Source organism: Haliaeetus leucocephalus, unplaced genomic scaffold (assembly GCF_000737465.1).
Source record: "Haliaeetus leucocephalus isolate CR32 unplaced genomic scaffold, Haliaeetus_leucocephalus-4.0 Scaffold517, whole genome shotgun sequence".
Classification (NCBI taxonomy): Eukaryota; Metazoa; Chordata; class Aves; order Accipitriformes; family Accipitridae; genus Haliaeetus; species Haliaeetus leucocephalus.
The window spans coordinates 5,353,983-5,372,816 of record NW_010972953.1 but is presented as its reverse complement, the minus strand read 5'-3'; the positions used below and the strand labels follow the sequence as shown (position 1 = coordinate 5,372,816).

General features: G+C 56.3%; 1 protein-coding gene across 1 annotated transcript; it reads left to right on the top strand.

Moving 5' to 3' along the window:
- Positions 1-7,328: 7,328 nt before the first annotated feature.
- TMEM200B (transmembrane protein 200B) lies at positions 7,329-8,642 on the top strand. The gene has a single exon (XM_010576225.1). It carries the CDS (start codon positions 7,329-7,331, stop codon positions 8,640-8,642), a length of 1,314 nt encoding a protein of 437 aa, XP_010574527.1.
- The last annotated feature ends 10,192 nt before the right edge of the window (positions 8,643-18,834 follow it).

Genomic DNA, 18,834 nt, shown 5'->3' with positions numbered 1-18,834 from the left:
GGGGGGACACCCACGCGGGTACACAGACCCGGTACCGGCCGTAGCCGCTTACATTAACCCCGGGCACAGCGACCCCGCAGCGGGATGCACAGCGGGCACCCCCGGCCAGGGGTTCCCCCCGGCCACGGCGTTCCCACGGACAGGGAGTACCCACGGGCACGAAGAGGCTCCCGCAGGCACCCAGCGCACGCAGGGGCACGAGCAGACGGACAGATGGACGCGGGCAGAGGCGCGCAGCCCTCACACGCGTGCCCACGGCGACACGCAGGCGTGCACGGATGTGCACGCACACTCGTGTGCGAGCCCACGCACGGACACACGCACCCTCGCACGGCCAGAAACTGGGACCCGGGCAGCAGCCGGCTGTAGTATCCAAACCCCGGGAGTTTTTGCAGTTCCGAGGAGCGGTCACGCAGCTAATCCCCACGCGGGTTTTGGTGTAGACACTCGAGAGAGGAGAAGTGGGTGGAAATTATCCCGGTAGCTCCTGGAGTTTGGGATCGGGAAGGCCTTTCAGCACAAGGGGCTCAGCTTTGCGGCTTGGAGTTGGGGGGGGGACGACCGCAGGCAGAGCCACGGCTCCCGTCTCGCTTCCAGGTGGGTTTTGATTCCTGTTCATGAAATCAGGGAGATGGGGGGTTTTGCAGGGTAAAGAGTAGGGGAGATGGGAGGTTTAAAACGCCGGAGGCAAGAGTAATCCCAGCTGGGAATATGGCTAGAAACTTCACTGCCTGCAGGCAGAGTGGGATGTGGGTCCCTGGGGCGGGAGGAGATGGGTTATATGTGTTTGTACCCGCTGGATAACTTGGGCCATGCCTGGGAGCAGGGAGGACTTGGCAGCCCCCCCGGAGTCCCCTCCCTCCCTCCACGCTGGCAGGGATTTTTCAAAGGAGCAGCAGGGAAGGTGCCAAATTCAGAAAGAGTTTGCTCCTAATTCCCTGGAAATCCCAGCCTACGGATTTTTTTTTTTTCTCCTCCTTCCTTTTCTCTTGGCCATGAGGATTTGCAAGGTGCTTGGCCGCAGCCTGCATCCCCAGGTGCCCTGCCACCCCGCACCGCTTCCCAGAGGCAGGAATTCTCCCAGGAAATCCCCCTGAGCTCCCCACTCCTTCCCCCTCCACCAAGCAAGCAAAAAGCTGCCATTAGAAATCCACTCTCCATTTAAATTTAGATGCCTGCATTATCTTGAATTTGAATTTATTAATTATTTGCATCTGGTTCATATCAAAAAAAGTTGAGCAATGCAGATGTCCTGATTTCGGCATCAGCTTGGAGGAGAAACACAAAATTTGCCAGCATTTCTATTGTCTCCTTAAACAATGGCCCGTCAGAAGCAGCCGGGAATTACGATCCCCTTTGCAGGGGTCTGACATGAGTTAAGCATCCATCCAACTTGCATGATCCCCTCGCTATGGGTGACTGCGGCTCATTTCCTAGCCATAGAGATTAGTCTAATTAGCAGAGCAAATCTGGGTAAGGCAAGCTCTTGTAATTAGTAATCAGTTGGATGTTTCCACGCACTTTCTTTGCCTGAGGGGTAGAGAGTTGTTTAGCGGATGGCCCCGTTTTGGAAGCAGGGAGGACTTTGGAGAAGTCAAGGTGAATGGAGCTGGAGCAGCTGGTGGCACTGGTGGCTCTCCTCAGTCCCAGGTGTTCCTGCATCCCATTTGCCCATCGCGACCTTCTTGCCTGGGGGAGCCCATCGAGCATGGGGTGGAAAGCAAAGGGACGGGCCCGTCTGTGTCCCCAAACCACCCCAGCACTGTCTTTCCCCATAGCCTCCTGTCCTGGATCGTGTTCCAAGCGACAGTGGTGGCCCCAGCAGCTCCTGGCTGCTGTCTGGGATGTGTGACCTGAAGATGGGAAGCCGGCAAGATGCTTCTCCACAGCTTGGCCAGGCGTGGAGATGATGTCTCCATCAGCAAGTGCTTAGTGGAGGTGGTTTTGTGTCAACATCTCATCCATCCCGTCCTTCGCTTGGGGAAACCGAGGTCTCCACTGCTGTGGAGAGAGGAATGAAGGATGTTTAAGACTGATGAGCCATCACCTTTGGGTGACGGGCAGAGGGTAGTCATACCCGGGCTCTCCTGTGCTGCAGCAAGGGTGAAGATATATCACAAGCCTTGTTAAAACCAGGTGCGAGACCCCCCCAGCCCAGGACCAGAAGGTGGTTCCTGCTGGGAAGGGGGATAATCCTTCCCACGCCATGATAATTAGCATTACTGGGTTTATGTGGGAGCTTCTATGAGGTAACTTAATTAATTATGATTGATTAACAGGTGTCCCCAGCCAAAGCTGAAGCTGGAGAGACATTTTGTCACTGCGTTGGGAACATGCTTGTGCTGGGGTCACAGCAGGGTGGTTTTACCTCTTGGGACCGAGCCCAGAGGAGGCTTTGCAGCTTCAGAGTGGGAGCTGCCGGTGGGTGCTGGGATGGTGACAGCATTTTCTTCTGCTGGGAGAGACCCAGAAAGATACCCGTTGGCTTTTTATTTTGTTTCCTCTCTCTGAAGAACTTCAATGTGTAGCCAAGGGGGAAAATTTGAAGTGGACTGAATAAAATAGGAAAAGAGGTGGCACCACGCAGGCGAGGACGTGGGGCCTCAAACCACCCCAAGCATCCAAGATGCTGGATGCACCATGTTCCAGGACTGATGCTGCTCCTCCACTGGCTTCGCTTCTCTTCCAGCCGGGATGGGCAGCGAGATGGGGAGAGGGGAGCCGGTGCCTGGATGCTGCTCCGTGCGATCCCCTCCCTGCCCCGCGCTGGGGGCGGCGTTGGAGGTTAGGCTGAAAGGGAGTTATTTTTAAGCATCACATCTCGGCGCAGACTGTCATTACCATTCCCCGTACCTTTCCCGGTGGGTGGGGAAGCCAAGGAAGGGCTCTCGCAGCACAGCTCGGCGCGTCCTCGTACCTGTAAGGTCTCGGCTGCCTGAGTCCCCCTTCCCTGCGGAGGGGGGGCTTGGGGCAGCTCAGCCACCACCGGCTTTGGCGTCACGGGCTCCCTCGGGGGCTTGGACGAGGTGGAGGGGGCTGCGCTGTGCCTCGGCGCTTTGGGTGTCTCACCGATCACCGTGGCCTTTAAACACGCTGCGGGCTTCGCTGGCTGATTTGGCAACAAATTTCAAAACCGGTTTATTCCCAAAATCAGGAGAACGGCTTTAAAGTCACTTTTAGGAAAAGAAAAGGAGGTGCTCTCTGTTTGTCAGGCACTTCTTGAGTGTTCGTTACAGCCTAGGGTGCTCCCGATACCAGCTCCCCCGGGGTGATGCTCTGCAGATGTGACCTGCAGAAGACCCCCAGGATGGGATCCTGGGTGCAGGATGGGATCATGCCCCGAGGATGGGCAATGCAGCCTGGAGCAGGGCAGGACAGCGATGGAAACACTCTCCCTGGGGAGATGCCGAGTTTTAAATCCCTGCTGGCGTGGTGGAGTCTGTCCCGCACTGAAGCCCTTTCCAGGTGTGAGCCAAGTGCACTCCTGGAAAGAGAACTGGCAAGGGGGAGAAACCTGCAAGGGGAAGGCAGCTGCCCTCAGCGCTGCCTGCACTTGGCCCTTTTCCACTCGGTGTTTTTGCAGCTCTCCAGCACATCACCAAGCTGGCTGGCCGCTGGCTGGCATCTCCTGTGGCACAGCACTGGGGTGGCATTGCCCGGCACTGGCGCAGCCCCTCATCCCTCGGCCGGAGGGGAATTTTGAGGCCAAATCTGCTTTTTGATAGCCTGTGGCACGCTGCAAATTCAAGCTGGCAGCACGATCATGGCAGGGGCAGAGCATCCCCGGGGCACTCAAGGGATGCAGGGACCCACCTGCAAGAGGGACCCTTCCCGAATTCCGCTTTACTCCCAGTCCAGCTCCACTGTTGTCAGATGCGTTGGGATTTAGTGTCAAATTTTAGGACCGTCTGTCTGCGAAGGCGGTGGGAGAGGATTTGGGGGGGGGGGGGGGGGAACAAGAAATATGCCTTCATGATGGGGGGGATTAGAGAAATATTTGGGTTTATTTTAATGCCAGGCTTATTGCGGGGATTGGAAGCTTAACTCCGAACCTGGCAGCAGAGCAGCCCTCATCTCGCTCGATAACGCTAACGGCATTTACATTTCTATACTGTCATTCCTCCCCACTGGGAATCAAAACCTCAAAACTGGAGGCGTCGGGTCCCAGTGAACCACGGCTGCCTCCGGGCTGGAGGGAGGTGGCCGGGAGCCCTGGACCACCGCCTGTCCCTGCCAAGGGACCGGGCTGTCCCCCTGCCCCGGCAGCACCCACAGGACCCCGAGCCCTGCCCTCCAGCTGAGCTGTGTCTAGTGCCGCTGCTCCAACGTTGAATTAATCCATTCGCGTGAGTGTCGGCGTCTGCGAGTTGCAGAATTGGATGGCAATGCTGGGTTTTATTTTTTTATTTTTTTTTTAATATATTTTTTTAAAGAGCTTATATAACCTTGGGGATTCTATTAATAAAAATAATGGTTTTGAACTCTGGGAACAACCAGCCCCGGCAATGAGCAATTAAATGCTCCAACTTCAGAAAGCAGGCAGCTATCGGGCGGCGGGGAGATAAGGGGAGAGGCGCTCGGGGCAGGAGTAGTGGCAGGGGGCTGGGGAGGGGGCGAAGAGGATTCCCTGCCTGGAGGCAGATTGCTGGCATCTGCCTGTCCCTCCTGCCCTGTATCTCCATCCCTGTTCCCTGGGGAAAGGGAGAAGAGGGGAGAATGGGGTCCAGACCCCATGGATGTGGGGCTGATGGGCACCCTCTGGTCCTGCTGCACCCATTTTTAAACATCCCAGCTCCCACAGTTTAACACCGGGTTGTGGGAACAGCAGCCCGGCACGGCCGAGGGGAACATCACCTTGGACCCAACCCAACGCCCTCGGTGGGACCCCGGGGGATGCTCGTGGTCCCCACGGGCGCTGGCTTTGGCTCCGGGGGGGCTCGGGTGGGCTAAAGGAGATAATGGCAGAATTGGGTTTAAAGAGGCACAACTGAGGCTCTGGGCCAAAAATCAGAGGTGGCTGGTGTGTGTGTTCAGCGTGATTTTGGGGGGCCATGAGCCCCGGGGGGTTGACATTTCTCCCCCTCAGCTGGTAACAAAGAGCCTTTGCTCCGCTCTTGTGGTTTAGGGGGGGGGAGTCTTACTTTTTTAATCCCTGAGTAGCCAGCAAGGCATTTAAAGGGTTTGATATAAAATTAAGAGAGGTTGAATCTAAGATGGTAATTAGAGAAAGCTGGGACATAACCTAAATCAGGGCATTTGGAGGCAAAAAAACCCACAGTCTTTGGGATGTGTTTGAGTTGTTTCCCTTTAATACCAAAATATTTAAAAACTCATTTTTCCATTCAGGGTGAACATTGCATTGGGTTTATTGTGTTTCTCCCTTTGCAATGCAGGATTATCAGCTTGTTTCACAGAAAGGTTTAACACCCCACTCAGCAGTGGGCTGTGGGTTTGGGTTGTTTTGTTTGGGACTTTATTGTTTTTCCTTTAAATCTCCCTTCTTCAAATTGCCACAGCTTGACAGCCTTGTGCCAGGAACACGCTGTCATCCTGAAACTCATATCTTTAATTCCTTCCCTCTGATGCTAATAACACCTTAAGATGATTAAGACTGGGGGAAAAAAAACCTTAGTATCTTATTTTTCTGCCGTCGGTGATGCTGGTTGCTGGCTCTCAGTGCTTCATTCATCTCGGGGAGTAAAATTAGAGCGGTCACCCTCCTCCTACCAGGGTGTTTCTCCATGGTTTTAGTCTCTGGCTTTTAATTGCTGAATATCAATGCCGCCGTGCTATCCGAACGCTTTCCTTTTGCAATTTAAGATGCAGCATCCCTTGGCTGGGGGCCACCCTGCAGCGCTCCCCACTCACGCCGGTGGCACATCCCTGGGCCCCGTTTGGGAACAGCCCGGGCAGCGTTCCCACACCAGCCTCCGGCAGCACCGGCAGTGCCAGGAGACGCGGGCGAGGGCACGGACGCGCCGTCCTGCCCGGGCTGCACAGCCACAGCCCACATTACCAACCATTGCCGGGCACACAGCAGCAAGTAGCCGGGCTGCAAGGACACAGATTCCTGTCAACATGAGGTTATTTATTTTTTTTAAAGATGTTTTTGGTCTGGGACGTGTTCAGGGCGTGTTTTAGCTTCCCCGTATCGCGGGGCACCGCTTACCCTGTGCACAAGAGTGCCAGCCCAGCTGACGCTTCCCTGCCAGGCTGGTCACCGGCTGGTTTTGGCAGCAACTTCGGCACCTTCTTGCTCATCTAGGAAACAAGGTACTGGATAAAATGAAATACGGTGCACTCTGGAAGGCCCCATAAATCCCTGGATGTGGAGCTTTATCTTGGTGTGTGCGAGGGCAGGACCCCGTGGGTGCACTGAGGGGGTCAGCTTCCCCCTGAAGCAGGAGACAGCAGCAGATTGGGAAAAGCGCCTCTTTCAGCTTAAATCCTGCGTGGGTGCTGAGTTGGCGGGTCCTGCGGTCTGACGAGCAGCTCGAGGATGATGGGGTGTTGGTTTAGGTTTTTAGGTCATGTTTGGATAGTGAGCAGAGCAAACTGGGGACCTGCATTGCTTGCAGGGCCCTGTGCAGTGCGGCTTTTTCAGAGCTTTGCTTTGGGTTTTCACGTGCAGCCGTGCCTCAGTTTCCCCAGCGGGCAAATAAACGGCCCGTTCCCTCACCACTGTCAAGCCGAGCTGGCTGGTGGCACCCCTTTGGCGGTGTAGCAGGACTTGTTGACCCAGGACAGGTCATTTGGGCCCCTGATGCCAGCGATGTCTCTGTGCCGGTGCAGCATGTGGTGCAGTGGGGTCCCAGCCATCCTCACTGCCCTGCCCTGTCCCAGTTTAGGGATATGAGTTTTGAAGCTTTGGCAGCACGGTTGGAGGGAGCTTCGTAGCCCTTCCACTGCTCTCGAGCGGGGAGAGAGAAGTAACTAGAGGAAAGTAAGCAGGTGAGGGAGGAGGGCAAAGCTGCTGGTCCCTGATGTGGTGCAGCTGCAGGTCCCTGATGTGGGCTCGGTGTCCCCTGTGCTCCCGGCATGCCCATGCTTCCCATATTCCTGGCATCCCCGTGTTCCTGGTGTTCCTATGCCCCCCATGCTCCTGGCATCCCCCTGCTCCCAGGGTCCCCATGCTGCCAGCACCCTCCTGCTCCCAGTGTCCCTGTGGTCCCCATGTTCCCAGCATCCTCAAGCTCCCAGTGTCCCTGTGGTCCCCATGCTCGTGGCATCCCCATGCTCCCAGCATCTCGGGCACGCGGACCCCCAGTGATGCCTCTTCACCTTTTTCTCCTCCCCACCCCGCAGGAAGAGTGGCCGAGCCGGAGACGATGACTGCCGAGAGCGCTGAAACCAACGGACCCATGCGGGAGCCGGAGGGGGGAACGACTAAGCCACCGGTGCCCCCCGCTCCGCCACGGCGCCGGGGACGCAGGCTGCGGCGCAAGTCACCGCCGGAGGTCCCGGTGAAAGGGCAGCTCCGCATGCGCTCGCCGTCGGGAGCCTTCGTCATGGTGGGCATCTCAGTGGTCCTGGTGGGCATGACCATTGCCGTGGTGGGCTACTGGCCCCATCGGGGACCCGGGGGCACTGGGGCTGGTGCCAGGAATGCCAGCATTGCAGGGGACATGAGGAGGGAGGTGGCTGCCGGGCGCCACGTGCCCCACAGCGAGAAGCTCAAGCTGATCGGCCCCGTCATCATGGGCATCGGGCTCTTCATCTTCATCTGTGCCAACACCATGCTGTACGAGAACAGGGACATGGAGACCCGCAGGCTGATGCAGAAGGGGCTCTACTCCATGGCGGCGGGTCTCCCCGAGGGGACCGGCCCCGAGGACGGGCGCTGCCAGCGCGGGGACGGCCAGCCCATCCCCAAGGCCAACGCTGAGTGCGTGGAGGGCTGCTACCAGGTGGATCTCTCCTGCCAGCCCTGCCCCGGCCCCTGCAGCAAGTGGTCCGACTGCTACGGCCCCAACAGGCTCCAGACCACAGCCGAGTTCCTCCAACACCCGGCAGCATCTCCCGCCGCCTCCCTCCTCAGCCTCCGCTCCGGCGCCTCCGCTGAGGCCAACCTCAGCCTCTCCGGCCGCACCGGAGCAGAGTCCCTCCTCTCCTCGGCCGTCGGCGCCTTGGCGTTGCCCGTCATCAAGCTCAACAACCGCTTGCTGGACGCGGCGGCGCGGGGGGCCAGCGAGAGAGCCGAGGCGGGACATGCCGAGCCCCCCTCCGAAGCACCACGGCTCTCCCGGGCTCCGCTCTCTGGCAGCATCGCATCCCGCAGCCAGGACCGTGGTGGTGGTGGTGGTAGTGGTGGTGGTGGCCACATCGTCATCAACATGGATGGCGGCTGCCCCGGCACAGAACCGGCAGTGGCAGAGCTCAGCCCCGACGCGCAGCTCCATGCGCCGGGACACTCCAAGTCCCTGGACCTCGGCCAGCCGGGGATGCTGCTGGTGGCCCCCATCAAGGACCGTAAGAACCGGAGCTGGCCCCGGCTGGACCACGTCAGCCTGGTGGGTTATGCCAAACTGGAAAGTACTGGCGAGTCCTCGGACCGGCTGCTGGAGCCCAGTGAGCCCCCGAGCCGGGGCGAGCTCCGACCCAGCTCCTGGGTGGTGGGGATGGAGCGAGGCGTGCGGGTCTGACATCCCCAGTGCCCTCGGGGACCGTGACGTCGCAGTCCCTCATCCTGGCCCCCAGCAGCCACCAGCAACCCCAAACCCCCGTGTCCAGGAGGTGTTCAGGGACAGTGTTTTTAAGCGGATGCCAAGAGGGAGGTCCTGACCCGCTGCTCCTGGGGGAGGACTCACCTGGGGTGGGTGGGATGTCCTCTCCTAGCTGCCTCTCAACAGCTTCCTGGTGGATGCCTTTGGCCTTACAAGCCCTTCTCCCAGTGGCTTTTCCAGAGGAGCCCTCACTTTGAGACCCAACACAAACCGCGGGATGGGGACACAGGGCGGGCGAAGCCCCACCAGCCCCCGCAGCACTTTATTTCAGCGGGGTTGGGGTGAGGGGATGTTTTGGGGGGTTGGTGTCCCCTTGCCCACTCTCAACCCACCGGAAAATTTGCTTGACCAGAGCACGTAAGCCCAACGGGGCTATTAAATATTATCTTGATGCCATGCGGTCCCGCCTCGCCTCGTTGTCTTCCCTGCAAGATGCTCAGCTGGAGAGAGTAAGGATGCTCCACAGCTACTGAATATTTGCAGGATAAGGTGATAAGCTCAAGGTTTGGGGCTTTTTTTTTTTGCAGAGTAGGGATGTAAAAGGTGCCCAAGAGAGCTGCAGGCAGCAAGCGAGATGCTGCTGCCCACCCTCCTGCCATCCAGGCAGCTGTGAAATTAAAACAGATTCGCTGGGGTGCAGCAGTTCCCAAAGCCCGTCTGCGGGTCGGGGTTTATTTATGCTGTTTTCTGGTGGGGTGAAGGATGCGGGTAGTGGGAGGAGGGATGCGATGGGGCAGAGAGGTAGGGGTGAGTGTTGGTGCTAGTTTTACCGGGCCCTGTTGGGTGCCGTCATGTTATTTGGTGCCATTTGGATGCAGAACAGGAGCTGCGTGGGATGAGGCCAGAGAGCCAATCTTGGCACTGGGGTGGTGTGATCCCCAGAGAGAAGGTAGCACAGAAACAAAGCCCTCAAAAAACCTCTCATCATAGCAGAAAAATGCAGTAGGAAAATGTGGATAAAACGAAAAATGAAGTAGAGAAACAGGATTCACTGTGTTGGGTGAGGCTGTGCTGCGGGATGCAGCTCTCATCCCATCTCAGGAGACGGCTCCAACCTCAGCAGCCTGGAGAAGGGAAGCATCAGCTGTCTGTTTTCTTGCAAACAAGCAATGGTTGCTCCATCATTTCTTTCCCGATCCTGCCCCAGGACCTTTGCCTTGTTTGCCCCTGGGGAAGGTGTGGGCTGGTCACTGCTTTGGTGCTCAGCCCCGATTCCTGTTGATTCCCCCTGGCATGTGGCTGCGGTGTCCCCCCGATATCCCCCGTGGGTGAAGCCCACGTGAGGATGGGGACAGGGGGTGAGGAGCTGTCAGGTCCCACCAGCCATGGCATGGCCATGGGGCAGCAATGGTGGGGCCTGGTTAAAATAAATAGGAACTGGAGGAATATCCTTCACCTTTGTATTTTTAAGGCAGGGGTGGAGTGTCCCAGCTGTGCCACCGGCTCATGCAAATGCCAGGACAAACCCCTGCCAGGGTGTCCTCCCTTGACCCTGGGAGGCACGATGCTGGGGTTTGACCCGGTCCTTCTCCCCCTCCAAAAAAAACCTTTTTTAACACAGAGTCCATCTCTGGCTCTGGCAGAGGCCCGGGAGCCGGGGGGGGCGGTGATTGGGCACCCACTGCCAGTGGGTGCTGAGCCTCGGGTGGCTGCCAAGGACACCGAGGTGGGAGCATCCCCATGGCAGGGTACTACTTGGGCAGATGGCTGCATCTTTCCAAAGCACTTTTTTGCTCTTTGCCTGTTTCTTTTCCCCCATCTCCGGGGAGATGTCACCTACCAAAAAGCAGAGAAGGATTTTTTTGCAGCAGCATTGCCTTTTCTAAGCGTCTGGCACCAGCATCTTGCCCAGGTACCCAAGGACCACGCCTGATCCTGCCCTCCTCATCAATCCAGAAGTAAATGGTGCCCTTTATGCTCTGATCACTGCCCTGTTCCTGTTCTCCGGCCAGAAACACCCCGTCCATCCGCAGCAGCTGTGTCTGCTGGTGCTGGGGGCCCATCCCATCCCATCCCGCTCCCCCCAGTTCTGGGGCAGGAGGAGCCCCGGGATGCCAGGGGCTGTTGAAGGATGGATCAGAGCGAAGGGGCGAGGACTGCTCTGCTCTCCGGCAACTCAGGAGGCTTCAAAATGCAATGCTGCAGCTTAGATGGGATCTCTGCCTTTTGCCTTCCCAAGACCAGAGCCCACCATGGTGCATGTAAATGGCTGAAATATGTTTTATCTGTATGAAATGGTTGGGTTTTTTTATTCCTGTCTCTGCTTCTCCCTCTCTCTGGTCTGAACTGAGCATGGAGCCTTGGACCTTGCAAACCTCAGGGACGACATCCTTCTCCAGACCAAAACATCCCTGCAGAATGGCTTGGAAACTGCCTTTTCTGGCAAAAATATATTCCCAGCACAAGCACTCCTAGCAGCTCAGAGACTGACATCTCCCTGGCCCAGGGCTGGGGCTGGGCAGAGGGGAACTGTCCCCAGCCAGGGGCTTTTATCACCCATTTTTGTCACCCCATGGGGTTGGGGACAGGGGACAGGGGACAGGGGACAGCGCTGCAGGAGCCAGGGAGGGTTGTGCTGGCGATGCTGTTGTCTCTCTCTCCTGGCTTTCATCACCTTCCACATCACCCTGCATTACCAGTGGCACTTGGCACTGGAGCTGGGAAATGGTAGTTAAAGCCTGCAAGAAACAAAACCGCTCTGCGCTCATTTTAGAAAAGTCAGGGTTTCCACAATCTTTTTTTTTCACCTCCCTTTGGAAACTCGGCATGTTTTGTTTCAATTTTTAGTATTATTTTTTCATTTTAATTTCTATTTTGCCTTTCAAACAGGAGTGATAGCAGCTTTGTACCCTATTGCCCAGAGTAGATCTGGCCCCATCTCCACCTTCCCCCATGCTGCTCTACCTGGTCCCAGCCTGCCCCATGTGAGTCCCCCCAGCTGCGGGGCTGCTGAACCACCCTTTTCCCAAAAAGCAACCCTTAAGCTCCCCTTACACCCCTGCAGTGGTTTTTTTCTTTTTTTTCCTGCTTTACAAGAAAAGGCTGTCTCTGTTTCTGATGCAAACTCTCCCCAAGAAGTTGGGTACCAGCATCCCCCTTTGCAGGGAAGCAGAGATGGGGCCAACGGCTGTGGTTTGGGAGGCAGTAGCATCGCTGAGGTCTCGCTGGGAGCGATACCAACCCACAGCTCAGCTATTTATTTGGGTGCTTAATCTCAAAATTATTTAGGCACTGGTTCAATGCAATAAACAGCAACAACAAAAAGTCACCGGCGGGGTCTGCCCTGAAGCAGCATCCCAGGGGACGTGCCAGGAGGTTGTTTTTAGCTGAAAATAACTTTTCATTCGGGCTTAACCAGCTGCAGCCAGAGCTAATGCCGGGCCCTGGGCCACACTTCAGAAACCGGCAGCAAGAAATTGGAGCCTGAAACACCGTGAGGAGCTGCACCAGGAGCTGCTTCAGGGCTGGGGGCTTTTGTTTTAATTTTCCCCCTTCATTTTCTGGCTGGGACTCAGCCCGACCTCGGGAAGCGGCTGCAACCCAACGTGGCAAATGATGGGGGACGAGAGGGGAACCTGCCTGCAACATCTCCTACCTGGACCACGCACCCACTCCAGCATCCTCCTCCTCCCCCAGCATCCTCCTGGCCAACTCAGCAGCGTCCTCCGAGGGAGAATTTCTGAGCCATGTAGGGATTGTTTCAAAATGCAAAGCTGCTTTATTAATTAGTCTGGTGGGGTGAGAAGACCCATGCTCTCTCTGTGGAGTGCATCATCTGCACATCCCTCATCTGCAACTCTGCCTGTGGACACGGTTTCAAGAGTGTTTGTGGGATTTTAACATCCATCCATTTCAGTGGATGGATGCTGTGGATGCTCTCACTCCCACGCTGTCCTGGCAGCATGCTGGGAATAACACTAGGCGGGAATGGATCTGGGTTAAAACAAAAATTTAAAAATAAAGCAAAAAAAAATCCACCCTGGATCCCTCCATTGACCCCACTCGGCTGCAGAGCTGTGAAATTAAACCACCCTGGAAGCACTGAAGATTTCACGCCGTGCAGCTTGTGAAGGGTGATGCTGGACGGTATCTTATCTTATCCTGCCTAGGAACCAGCTTTATAAACTATAGATTAAATATCCAGCCCTTATCATCACCCACTGGCATATCCCCACCTCAGGAGGTGCCTGCTGCAGGAGGAGATTCCAACCAAGAGAAGGGGGATTTCACCAAACACACCAGCAAAAGAAAATAGTGGGATTGTCCTCAGTGCTGACCATCCAGGCTGACCAGGACTGACCGCGGAGTGTCCCTTGGGCTAATTGCAATTACCCCCACACCACCAAGGGACCTCTAGGCTGGTGCATGGCTATGGAACAGTTTGGGGCAAAAATGGACAAAATGTGGAAAATGGGTTGGGGGAAACCACTGCTGTAGGCTGTGTGTGGGAAAGGTGCCCTGGGGAAGGTGCAGACCCCACCAATGGTTGTGAGAGGGTCTCCCATGCCCAGGGCCACCCCAGCCAGCTGGGACACCTCCATCCGCAGGGGAGGGGGTGGAGGGGAGGTGGGGGGGTAATAACAGCCCTTCAACCATCTCTTTAATGGGGCATCCGCACAGAGCTGGAGCCAAGGACCGTGCAGCTCAGTCGGGGCAGGGTCGGAGCCAGCCCAAGAAACATCCCCCAAAGGGGCAAAAAGGGGGAGATGGAGAGAGAAGGGCTGGAGCAGCCATGCCAAAAAGCAACAGATCCCAATCATAAAGGATCCAGACCCAAACCCCCGAGCACAGAGAGCTATGGCCACGCTCAACCAGATCAGCCGCAGCTGGGGCACGATTGCTCCCACCCCACACCTGATGCTGCTTAGCCCACCCGGTCCCACTAAGTTGCAGGGTTTGCAGCCCTTCCTCCTTCTCCTCCTTCTTCCTCCTCCTCTCTCCACAGCAAGGGAGGTCATTGCCATGAGTCTGCTTGGCTGGTAAGTCCTTCCTTAAGATTTAAAGTCTGTGTGAAGGAAAGCACTCTGCTAGTGGCCACACACTTGTAGTACAGCCAGGGAATGCAAATGTTGGTGCATTATTTAGGGTGAGTGCTCTCTGCTATAAATCTCCTTCCCGAGGCGCTGGGAAGATGAAGTGTTGGGGTTTTCTGTGCTGGGGCTGAGGCTGGGGCCATTGCGACATGTGAGGAGCGATAGTGCAGCACTTTGCACCTTATGTTTAAAGGTGAGGACCCCTAAGTGGGGGTGATGGCGTGTAGATGTGCTCCCCGGTGCTATAAAGCCTTGTGACCTTTTGGCAACGTATAAAGGGTGCTGCTTTTGGATGCTTTATTTAAAAAAAAGGAAGGAAGTGTGATGCCAAGTGCCTCTCTGTGTTAATGAGCCAGCACTGAGTCAAAGGCGTCTGTCTTAGTGCTTCCCGGCACCTAAAGGAGCCAGGACGGGGCTGGAGCTGGGGTGGGTTTGAGGGTAGTTGCTTCATTTATTTTTTTCACTTTACTTTTTGGCTCTTGTGGGTTTGGGGGTGTCCTGCACAGGCTCGCTGGCACCCCAGGCTCTGCACCTTTCTGCTGCTGCAGAAACGGGCTGAGCAATGTGGGGCTGATCCCCCTGGGACTGGTCCTGGGTGGGATGGGGTGAGCCAAGCTCCAAAGCCAGAGTCCCCCATCAGCCTTTATCAGCATCCGAGCGACATGTGCTGTCCTGACAGCCGAGCACTGGAGTGTGGCCGGAGCTGGAGCCCAAATCTCCGGGACTTTGGCTTGGCATCCATTAGGAAGCACTGCCCGTGCTGGGGGCAAAGCAGGGGAAGGAAAGGATGTGTGGACAACATGGTATGTCTGGTATGCAAGGGGTTAACTGGAGCATGGGGCATTTAAGGGCTGGGAATTTGGGCTTTGGGAATTCATTCCTACCCCAGGAAAACTGTCTCATCTGGAGAAGCTTGGTAGGATGTGTGTGCTGGGGGCAGCAGGGGAAAGCTCGTGCCTTGAAGTTTTACTGCTATGGAGGCAGAGCAGCGTGCAGGTCAGGAACATCCAAAAGTCACCGTGTGCGGCTCCCCAGGGACTCGGCTGCACCAAAGCATGGCCAGCTCTGGAGCCTGGACCAGCCTCAGTGTCCTGCAGTGGGCAGGATGGGCAGGAGCCCTGTGGCTGCCTTCAGGAGATGAGATGTAGCTCCTCGTGCTGCCAGAGCTGGGACTGGTGGAGCCAGGGCCAGGGGAGCAGTGGTCTGCTTCTGGACGTGTCGTTCAGGAGAAAGCTCCCATGGCACTAAATGTCGTGGCCACCCAAGATGGCCCCTGGGTGCCGGAGCTGCTCCCACCCACTGCCTCGTCCTGGGTGAGTGTCTGGGCACTGGTTTGCACCGGCATAACTGGCCTCTGCTCCTGCCTCGGATCCCACAGCAGCAGGTCTGCAGGTTTCCCTGGTACTTGCCGAGGACAGCGGGACGCATCCAGCCGGAGCGTCCTGCTCCACAGGGTGACGGCGGGGCCGGACTCTGGCCGGGGAGCTGCCACTTCCCTGCTTTAGGGGTTCAGAGCGGGAGGCGAGGCCGTGGTGGTGATGGAGCTAGCTGGAGGGATGCCGCTTCAGGTCTGTGGTGTTTGAGAAGCCCAGCGTGGAGCAACTGGGCTGTACTGGTCTGCACTGGGCTGTAATCCGGCCAGTTGATTTGGTTTTCCAGCCTCCCAGGGGCTGGTGAGGTGCCAAGGTGCTCTGCAGAGCAATAGGGATGCTCTGCTGCCCCAAACTGACTTGGGGGGGGCTGTTCCTGGGGGAGCATCGAGCCCTTAGGGTGGGAGTGAAGAGCTGCTGGGGCTGATGCCCACAGACCTGCAGGTGTCCCGCAGCGGTGGGCATCCCGGAGGGATGGGGACAAAGCAGGGATGAACCTCGTGCCACCAACCTGGCTGCTGCAGGACGGGAGGTCACTCCCTGCCTCTGGCTTTGACTCTTTCCCTGTGCCTCAGTTTCCCCAGTTATGGAGCTTGGGGCTGAGCCTGGTGTCTGTCCTACCTGGCCCGTTGCAAATGCAATTCCTCCCTTTCAACCCTGTTCATCCCAGACGCTCAACCACCCTGGGTTTTTCCATCTAGAAGTGATGGAGTCGACCCCGCTGCTTGCCTGATTCCCGCAGCAATTCCCCTCGGGGCCCTGAGAGCGGCCCTGACCCTGGGACACCATCCTGACCTGCCAGGAACACAACTGGCTGCCCGAGCCCCCGAAACGAGAGGAATGACCTAAAAATAGCCCAGGCTGGAACAAACTGGTGTTTGAATGGGAACTTTGTCCTCCCAGCGTGAAGGCTGCTCCTCTGGGTGCCGGGTCAGGGTCCGGGATGGAGACCCGAGGAAGGACCAGGGATGGGGATGGGTGACAAAGGGAAATGGCTTTTGCCGGCCCTTTGCAAAGGATGGGACCTCTGGGATAGAGCCGTTGCCTTCCGTGTGGGATCTGGAGCTGGCGTGGGGCCACCCAGGAGCCCAGGCTCGGCCCCCTGGGAGCCTGCGGGCTGCTGCTGCCTTCTGCTGGTGTTGGGATAAGGAGTTTGGGTTGGGTTTTTTAATTTATTTATTTGCATCTCTCTAGATTGCCATGGTGTTTGTTTGTTTACCTAATATTTTCCCTTGCTTGTAGCCAGGCAAAATGCCACAGGGCTCCAGGCTTGGCAGAATTTGCAGTTTGGGGGTGGGGGGCAAACTGAGGCATGGGGCTAAAGGGAAGCAATAGGGCTGAGGACCCCCCTGCCCTGGTGGTGGGGGGGGGGGGGTAAAGGCACCCTGTTCTAGGGACACCCAACCCGGGGGAGGCTTTAAGGAAAAGCTGGGTGGTCTCCTGGTTGATGGCCCCAGGGCTCGGCGGCAGAGCGAAGGGTCCGAGCATCGGTGGTTGGTGTTTGCTGTCCTGGCGCTTGTCCCCTGGGGAAATGAGCCAGGGACAAATGTCCCCTGGGCATTTGACATGGGGCTTAAACGTCCCCTGTGCTGCAGGCGTCCTTGCACCTGCAATGGCAACAGTCCTGCCTGGCAAAGCATCGCGGCTCGGGCAGAGGGGCCATGTGGGACCAGGACCCTGGTGCCACCCATGTCCCTGCAGCGTGCCTGGGCCAGCGCCGGGGAGGGGACAGGCTGGGAGACCCTTGGGGAGGGCAGGGGCAGCGGGGATGGTCGTCAGCTCAGCGTCCCCTCGCTGTAGGGTTGCCCTGGTGCAGGGCTTCCAGGGCTGATGGGTTTTTCTGCCAGGACATGCTGCTGGAGTCCAGTGCACCCCGGTACGTGATGCTCCCCCCATTATCGCCCGATGCCAAGCCGGGCTGGGACCCACCTTTGCTGCAGGGCAGCTCGCTGGAGCCAGGCAGAGCTTAGTGCTGCTCCTTGGGTAATGTTAAATAATTCAGAGAGGGGGCAGGTGATGCCTTGGCCGACTGGCTGCTGAGCGGGGACCGACACCCCAAAACGCTGCTGACCAGAGGAATTAATCCTTTTCTTGGCCATTTGTCCCCCAACACGATGCCTTTGGCTGCAGCTCATCATGCCACTGCATTTATCTGAAGGAGCTGGGACCTCTGCAAGACCCAGCTCCCTGGGACAGGGTTATTTAAAGTGCGTTTTGGCGTGACCCTAATGGGAATGGACAAGGCGAGGAGCCTGGGGCTGCCCTGGCCGTGTCTGACAGCCCGTGTTGGCTTGGAGAAATAATGTCATGTTCTACTCTGCCTCATTGTTCTAAGTAAATCAAGTTGCTGTGACAGGTTACAGAAAAGCAGCTCCAGCGGTGGTCATTTCCCAACTATCGGGGGTCGATTTCTGCGGTTCCTCTATAATTTTTGCTTTACAGTACATTGAGATTCAATACTTGGAGCAGCTTGAAAACAAACTGGCCAAAGGCAAGGTGTCAGTAAGATGCAATGACTTGTCTCTGGAGCAATTTGAATTAATGTTGCTTTTAGCATGTGAATATAGATGCGTGCCCGAGTGACAATGAGGTCATGTAACCCTTCCCTTTCTGTCTGTTGGGGAAACTGAGGCACAAGGGAGGGTGGCACCGCAGCCAGCCCCAGGGCTGCCCCTGCCCATAGGGATGCTTTTCCAGTTCCCAGTCTCCAGCTGCCCTAACTGGGCCAACTGGCTTTTGTTCTCTGTCGGGCTGGTGGCCAAGATGCCCCATCAGCTTTCTGCTTGGTATTTCTGTCCCTCCTAAAGATGCTGCGGTCAGAAAAAAAAATGAGACAGGACAAAAAAAGAGCTGGGTTAGACATCTCCCCTGCTCCAGTTCAATCCAATTCACTCAGGGTTTGGCAGCAGCTACCGAGCAGAAACCCTCATCTGAGCTCACCTCAAATGCAATAGCTCAAAAAGGGTTTTATATCAAGTGATGACGCTTTAGGGAAAACTTGGACTCTGGGGCTCCCTTTTGGCCCCTTCCCACGCATGTCCCCTGCTGGGAATGGTTTAAAGTATCTGAAGCCACCAAGAGCAGAGGAAAATGCAGCCGGTGGCAGAGCCCAGAGCGGGGCTGGTGAGAGCTCCAGCGGTCGTGGCACAGCCAGCACCAGCTCTGCCAGGGATGCACTGGTCTGGCTTCAATCAGAAAAAGCAAACTGCCACAAAGCCAGGCTGGGGAGAGAGAGAAGATGAAAAAAGGCTTCAGGGCCAGGGAGGTAGTTTTGTTTGAAAATTTATTGAAAAATGCAATACAAGAAGCAATACTGAACACTTATGTCTGTCTAAATGCTACAGCGACTTTCCCTTTGATTTACTATGAAAGTCCAAAATAACAGCTCCTATCACTAGTGAATCTATAAAGATTTGCCAATTTTAAAAGTTCCTATTTTTATAAAGAAGAGTGTAAATGGCTAGCCTAGACAATTCACAATTGCCTTAAAAAAATTGTACAAAGCTCCTTCATATTCTCAACTAAATTATTTTATTTTTTTTTTTACAAGTTTCATCTCTAAGGCTGGGACACTACCACCTCTTAAGGTAATTGTACAATTAGGAAAATCAGCAAACCACAGTTTATTAAAACCAGAAATCAGTCAGTCCTTTGCTAACACATCTGTGTGGTCAGAGATTGCTATTTGGCAACCGGAGCTGCCATTCC